This window comes from Squalius cephalus (assembly GCF_949319135.1).
Source record: "Squalius cephalus genome assembly, chromosome: 7".
Classification (NCBI taxonomy): Eukaryota; Metazoa; Chordata; class Actinopteri; order Cypriniformes; family Leuciscidae; genus Squalius; species Squalius cephalus.
The window spans coordinates 27418730-27426761 of record NC_137128.1 but is presented as its reverse complement, the minus strand read 5'-3'; the positions used below and the strand labels follow the sequence as shown (position 1 = coordinate 27426761).

The following is an 8032-nucleotide window of genomic DNA, read 5'->3' as shown; positions in this document are numbered from 1 at the left end:
AATGTTAACACTATTTTATCAAACACTTAATGCTCAGCCAAGCATGCTCTCTCTCTATGAAATGAAAACAACTCAATATAATGACGCCATTGTTCATCAGTCTCCCAATGGAAACTGATCGTCTGACAGTCTTCCTTAGACAGTCCCCTGACAGTCTCCCTCAGACAGTTTGCTCTAAAAACTTACTTTGAAGTTTGCTCTGAAAATGAATGCGAGAACACCATCATCTCGTAATAGTAGTGGAATAATTTGACTGCTACAACCAGGGTTGCGTTTCCCGAAAGCGTCATAAGCCTAAGTTGATCGTGGAACAATTGCCACCAATTGTCTCTATGATAAATTTAGGCTTAAGAAGATGCTTTTGGGAAACGCAGCCAAGGCTGTTAATCTGTTTAACATTGTTTAGTAATCATTGATTTTAAGCATTTGCTATTGAATCAACCAAAGCGACAGTCACATATCTCTGGCAGAAATAATAACCACCCAAAATACTTAGCGCAGACTTTAACACAACGTTGAGGGACTTTCAACAAAACAATTGCTAAAAGTGAAACTTTCACTCATAAATGATTACTTGAAAATGTGTTTATTAATAATAGTAAATGCAATAACTCTTTCAGACTTTATAACATTTAGATTATATATCGGAGGCCAGTGACATTTGATGGTCAAACATCTCAAACAGAATCATACTTTATCACCATTAAAACACACAAGCAAACAATATATTTATTCAAACATTATAAGTGGAAAAAATACACCACAGCAAGACAAGTAGTGGCTTAATCAAAATTGGAAGTTTGGTCCATGGCAGCTTATTTTGGCCAAGAACCGCCCACTCAGACAGGAAGAGGCCGCCTGATTGACATGTAAACTGACCAACCACGTTTGTTTTATATGTGCCCTTTAGGGCTTGGATGATCTGAAGTGGATAATATCATAATAATATAATAAAAGACTGAAAAATGTATGGGGCTCTGCTCATGGCATGCAGAGGGGAAAAGACCCCAAGATATTATGGCCATGACTTATTAATTAGTTTGCTTGTTTTAGTTAAATCATAGCTACGTTGTACTAATTAATTTGCCTGTTTTTATGAAATGAGAGAACACATTTTTACAACATGGCCACAATTTAACTAAAAAGAGGGAACTTATTAGTACAAGTGTAGCAATGAATGAATGAAAACTAAATAAAACATCATAATTTGTGGGAACGAATTGTTAATTCATGGCCATTCTGCCGTATGTCATGTGTGGTGCTCCATAAAATGAAATCGAATAGGTGCACTAATTCTGACTGTTTCCATCAATGGCGGCATAAAATGTGATCTGAATTTCTGTCTGAAGTTCTATCATGGACATAATTCAGAAAACAAAGCTGAATGTAGTTCTGCTCATGGATATATAGTTAACTTGCTACTAATTTGCTCAAGCCAAACCCTGATGTTATTAACCTTGCAAACTTTGTCAAATCCAGGGATTAGTTCTTCCTCATTGTATCAACTCTTAACATTAACAGGTCGGACTGTAAAAAAAAAGAAAATCTATGTGCCTTTATCAGAACTAGTTATGTTATTTTTGTGTGCAATAAGCATCAGCCGGTCACTGAGCGGACTGTGGGTGGTCCATGGGCCTGCCGTCCGAGACTGAGACTAGATCCATTGGTGCTTATCCTACTAAATAATCCCATTGAATTATTTACAAAAAGTATCTATTTTCATGCTGGACGTCTGTGGGTGCAAATATTCACCATGGCCAGCGAATATTTAATGGTGCATTAAATGTCTGTTCTCTGTCCAGTTGTCTGGCTTTAAACACACACACACACACACACACACACACACACACACACAAATGCTTTCTCTCTGAAGCTGGAAGTCAGCCAAACTGCAGGATTACAAGCTGAATCTCCATCACAGTGTGTTTCATCCATCACTACAGCACTCCAGCAGTCATTGAGAAAGGAGAAGGCAGAACATTGCACAGCACGACTTCTCAGATGAGAGGATGTCCCTTATCCCCTCATATCCACTGCCTTTGTGAGTGTCCGGACACAGCGTACATCACCTCCCCCTGTTGACGTCTTTGGTCAGGGTGTTGGTGGTGGGATTAGATGCCGAGCTTGTTTGGGATTGATCGAGCCGTTGTCTGACCAGAGTCCGCTGGAGCTCGGCTCGCCTGGCAAGGGCGGCCCTGAGTTGGCCGCGAAACTCCTCGATCCTCCCTTGCAGCTCCCGCAGCTCCTCTTCCCACGGCGTTGACTGTCCCGAGCAGGCCGGGGGTGAGAGCACCAGGCTAAGACTGAGATTAGGTCCACCATTGGAACACAACTGGGTAGGCGGGCTTCCCACCAACCCCCTCCGGCCCCTTTCTGGCCCAGGGGGTGGAGCTTGGAGCTGGTAGCTGTTGAGAGTCTCCAAGTTAAAGTGGACATGCTTGTTATGTTCTTTGGCCTCTCGACCAGCCTTGACACTCTGATTGTTCCACTTGGTTGTAGAAGTGGAAGGGGAAGTGGAGGAGGTGGAGGGCGGAGGAGAAGAAGTGGAGGGTGGCAGGCGGTGGATATTACAGTTCTCTGACAAGCACAAGGTGGGACTGAGAGGAAAACACAGCGGCAATCAGTTTTACAAGATGCAGGGACACAGCTCATCACAAACAGACCCCACAATCAATCGAAACACGGAGCCTCTTCAATATCCCGTTAATGAAACAGTATCCACTTGCTTTTACTGGAGAGGCCAATATAGATTTTTTGTCCTTTGTTTACTAATTTCTTTTTTATGGGTATTTTTTAACATAAATAACACTAATTGCACACATTAGTTCAAAGCTCAAAGGCAATACTATTTTCTTATACACAATATGCAAATGATAGTGTACAGTCAACTGGTCATTGCTGCAAAATAAAGGGCGATTAGGTAACCTATTATGACTGCCTAACTGTACATTATTCAACTTATTAAATGGCTACTTACCAAATAAATAAATATATAAATGGTAATGAATACAATTATTTTATAATGTAATTAGAAAAAGTCCATTGAATGATCTGAGAGACATAAAACTAGCACAGCTACATATGCTGGAAATTGGTTGCCTGGAGCAATGAACAATTATACAGTTAAGTGGTCATTATACAAAAATATTTAACCTCTAACTAGCCAATCAGAATTGGCCCATTCCAGAATTCCAACGAGCCATATAATAAATTGCTGTAATTTCACAAGTTCTGGTGTAAATTTCAATGAGGAGCATTACTACATTTAATGGCGCTTTTAAGAAAGTGTGGTAATTTGTTACGCAATAATCATAACTTACCATCTGTCACTGCTCTCAACCTCTGATTTCCTCTCATCATCACAACCCATATTTAATGCACGGTGGATTTTCTGTATAAATAACAAAAAGGCCACTGAACAATACTCAATTAAGTATACAGTATACTGTATATAATCAAATACAATGTGTCTACTACATAGGCTACAGACTTGTGCTTTCAGCTTCCCAACACTAGAGGGAGCAGATGCCCTGTTTTATGAAAGAAACATGCCTTGTAACTTGGATAAGAGCATTTTAATATATATATATACACACACAGTACCAAAGTTATTTTTTAGTAATTCATATATATATATATATATATATATATATATATGAATTACTAAAAAATAACTTTGGTTATGTGTAAGTAAAGGCACTACTTTTGGTGCGTTCAAGTCCTCCTGGGAAGTTCGTATTCAGCAAGGTTTTTAAACTCTACTTGTAGAAAATGAGTTGTAGCATATGGTGGCACACACTCACCTGACTGGTGTGGAGCCAGTATTTGAATCTCTGCTGGCGGCGGAGGTGAGGCAGAATGAATCTGAAGAAAGTGTGTTCCCCCAGCAGAGTGAGTAAAGCACCTGCAACCCCCACACACAACAGCACAAAGAGCCCCGAGAAATGCTGGATACCCATCTGCAGAGTCTGCGCACACATACACAACAATATATAAAAACACACAAGCACAGAAGAAAGGATCACAGTATATTGCAGTTCTGGTGATGACTGCACATTTCCCCCAGAGGTTTTATTATTTTTTGAAAATAAAATCCACAAGTAACATCAGCAAAAAGAATAGCAGAAAGTCCACCTGCAATCTGTAAAACTGGTGATTTTATGTATATGCAGTTTCAGCTGAAATTCCTTTTTTTTTTTGCGAGTAAAAAATTCATACGTGATTCAATCACCAATATTTAATTTCATATTACAGTAGATGCTTTACCAGTGCTCTTTTTTTAATTAAATGTGAATCCTAGCGGTTTGCTCTCATCGGGTATATTATAGACCTCCCTGTTCCTGTCCCATCATTATTTTCCCCCTCGGGTGTTGGAAGCCCCAACATACACAAAGGAATCCATCATTCCCCTGCAATGGCTTTGATCAGGAGGGAGGAGTCCTGCTGACTAGAGAACTAATCACAATTTTATAACATGTTGTTATAATTTAAATTAAAAGTCATGCGGATTTGGTGTAGATTAAAAGGGGAAAATATTCCACTTCCTGTCCCTCATATGTGTGGAGCATGCATGCAAAATGAGACACTCATTGATCTTCTAACATTGCACACACAGAGAGACTGCAGTCCCATGTTTAGTTCATCTCAGTCCTGCTACCTCTGTTGTGAGTGTGTTCATTCTCTGCACATAACAGGATTGGCTCCAGCCCTTTATCATGATGTCAGTTCCCAAGAGAGTGTTACAGAATGGGATAGTGGCTAAATGCACATGCGTACATGCATACGTGCCAGTGCCACTGACCAGATGAAGTGCTCACTGCACTTCATGTTGGCTGCTCTGATTTCATTAAAATAATGCGGTAACGGTATACAATACGATTCTGTTTTATCTTTTAAGATTTTGCCATCCTCTGCTGTGCATCTTCTCTAAGACTGTTGTGGCTAGTGCTCTCTTCTTTGGTGTGGTGTGCTGGGGGGTGGGCGCACACACATCTGACAGGAACAGACTAAAATAAACTGATTAAAAAGGCAAGCTCCATCATTGGCATCACACAGGGCTGGGTTGAGCAAGTGGAGGAGGTGAGGATGTTGAGAAAAATAAACAATATCATGAACAATGATATGCACCCACTACATGCCTTAGAGGTGTTTCGGCAGAGCACATTCAGTGACAGGGTGATTCCACCAAAATGTTAAACTGAACGGCATTGTAAGTCGTTCCTGCCTGCTGCTATTAGGCTCTTTAATGTGCAATAACTAATAACTGATTCTGATGTCTGATTTATATCTATCTATCTATCTATCTATCTATCTATCTATCTATCTATCTATCTATCTATCTATCTATCTATCTATCTATCTATCTTTTAAGATTAGTAATGGATTTAATACTCAAAAGAGTTCTAATAACAGAAATAATAAATTTGAAAAGAATATATATACGTGAGAACAATGTAAAACGAAAATGTATAATAGTCTAAATTTATATTAAATGCAATTAGATAAACTTTAGAGTTTTTTTTTTTTTAAGTAGGACTCGAGTACATCTTTATATGTAATTTCATTATTACTTCTATTGTCTGGTTAAAGTGTACTGCTGAACATAGCGACAAGCATTTATGGAAAACTAAAATATACTTTTACTTCATTTCTATTGAAACGTGTATGTCATGAATTACATGAATTTGTAATTACAAACTGTAATGATGATTTAGTACATTTAAAATATATTAGCCTTAAATGTAATATTGGATAGCACGCTACAAATAAAATGATAATCAAGTAGCCTCTATTCTACTCTACTGCTATAGTACAGTATTACTCAACACATCAAAATATTGTACTTTAAAACATGACAAAAGATTATTACAACATGATTCAAAATACTTTAAAGTAAAATGAATTTGACATTATTAGAAAGTGCACTTCTTAAAGATGAGACTACAACACTTTCATGACTATGTTTCTTAAGCAAACTTAAATGGTCTTTTATTTATTAATATATTATCTGCAAGGCCTTTTTTTTTTAAAGATATACACTTCAATTGCACATTCAATACAATTGCACTTATTTTTCAACAAGGGGATAACTAATCCATTAACTCTTTCCCTGCCATTGATGGAATTTTCCATCATTTATGAAACAATTCTTCCCCACCATGGTCTATAATGAGATTTTCTCCGTTTTTTTTTTGTTTTTTTTTACCCACATTCAAGTGTTGATAAATAAAGAATGCATGAATAAAATGTTTTCTCTTTTCTTTCTATTGATATATTACATCTTCAGATATTTATACAACAAAATATTCTGGGGGCCATGTAAATTTAGTGAAAAATATAAAAAATGCTGGGGGTGGCTTTATGCTTTAATGCTTAAAAAAAAAAAATTAAATACAGATAGTCCTGCTAATATTAAAAAGTAACAATACTCCCACATAAAGCTTTGAAGTTACTCTTTTAGACAAAAATATTTATTTGTCTTTGGCTTTATACACTGTTGGCCCAAATACAGAAGTAGTGTTTCAAATATGAACAACAAATATTATTTAGGTACAAATACTGGCTTTTTTTTTTATTCATAATTGAATTATTCATTTATTTTGAGAACATGCCAGATGCAGCACTTAATGTTGGATTGTTGCTTTAAATTCCCCATCGCTTTCATCCCCGCATCTTTGTATCTGGCATTACGTTTTGCATTTGAAACTGCTTCTATAAACAGCTCTAGAATAAACATTCAAAGAGGACAACTGATTGCGAGGACCCCACAGTCAACCCTTACGCTTGTTTGCAGAATTTATTGCACAGCAAAGTAGTGGTTTTACAACATTGTGTCTGTGGTGACAGGACAGCTTGGCTCCAGTGCAAGAGAGAGGGAGAGCGTGAGATGAGTTCCAGCTGGCACAGGGGCCGAAAACAAATGTCATTGCTTGTGCTCATGAAGTTCCCCATTCATAACCACAGCTAGGTAATGAAGCCAGACTGTACAAGACAATGTCTTACAGGAGTGCTACAACTCCTGGGAGGTTATTGACTGAGACTCCATTGATGGAGTGCGCTGGCTGCTGCTACTCAGAGCCTCAGGTGTGTGGGGCGGTACGGCTGACGTTGAGCCCTTGGGAATGAAAATGGATTGTGGTGGCCCGGCGTCGCTCTGACAGAACGGCTATAAAACTGCAGGAGACAGTAATTCCAAACAAAAGGATTTTTCAAGAGCCTGTCGAATTCATAGAGGAACTTGGTCAAGGGCAGAAGGGCTTGAAACAAGAACAGGCACGCACACATATACTGTACCGCACACTCTCAGCCTTTCTTTTTTGATGGCTCACCTCTGTCACAGCAAAAACCCTCTTCCCACAGGGAACCACTTTATACCACTTGTCGTGCAGCATGTCCATGTAACCGTCAGACTTGTAGCGGCTGACGTATTCAGACACGTTTCGGGTGAGAGGGGAGTTCTGGGGTAGCCCAATCCCGTAACCTGAGAGGACAAAGAATATCAAAACAACAATTTACACATACAGCTCAGCTCAGCTTAGCAGGATTTTGTTAAAGAGAACACATTCAAATTCTAGAGTGAACTGATACCTCTATAACTCATTGTCAGAGAGGCTTGAGAAGGAACAATCATGATATTTTAGTCATCACATAAAAATAAGTGTACTTCTTTAAAGCATGACATGAAAGTACACTTTGAGTAAGCTTACTGTAAGTGGCCTTTTATTTCATTAATATGAGTTTTTTAAGTACATGGAGCAGCTAAAACTTGAACCTTCGGGGAAACACTTGTTTTATTTTTAAGCCAAACAGAGGAGAGTCTGCTGGCAAAAAGAGAATGCGACAGAGCTCATAATAAAACGAGAATCAAGATTGGCTTGGCTTTTCGGAGAAGGCGAGAACTGAGGAATTTGAAATGTTATAAAAGTGATGCAGAGATGGTGTTTATTACTCAAAGGTGAGTAAGGTATTTTATTGAACAGATAAACTGCCATATGCAGCTCTAACAGAGTTCATTGTAAAACATTTTCAATTG

The 8032-nt window shown here is 38.4% G+C and overlaps 1 protein-coding gene across 1 annotated transcript in view; it reads right to left on the bottom strand.

Moving 5' to 3' along the window:
- Window positions 1-570: 570 nt before the first annotated feature.
- grin3ba (glutamate receptor, ionotropic, N-methyl-D-aspartate 3Ba) overlaps window positions 571-8032 on the bottom strand; it is a 51907-nt gene continuing 44445 nt past the window's right edge. The window contains exons 6-9 of the mRNA XM_079876652.1: window positions 7329-7480; window positions 3804-3968; window positions 3321-3391; window positions 571-2597 (exon numbers count right to left, since the gene is read on the bottom strand). Coding sequence (XP_079732778.1) covers window positions 2066-2597; window positions 3321-3391; window positions 3804-3968; window positions 7329-7480 — 920 coding nt within the window. The 3' untranslated portion in view covers window positions 571-2065. The remainder of the gene's footprint in view (window positions 2598-3320; window positions 3392-3803; window positions 3969-7328; window positions 7481-8032) is intronic.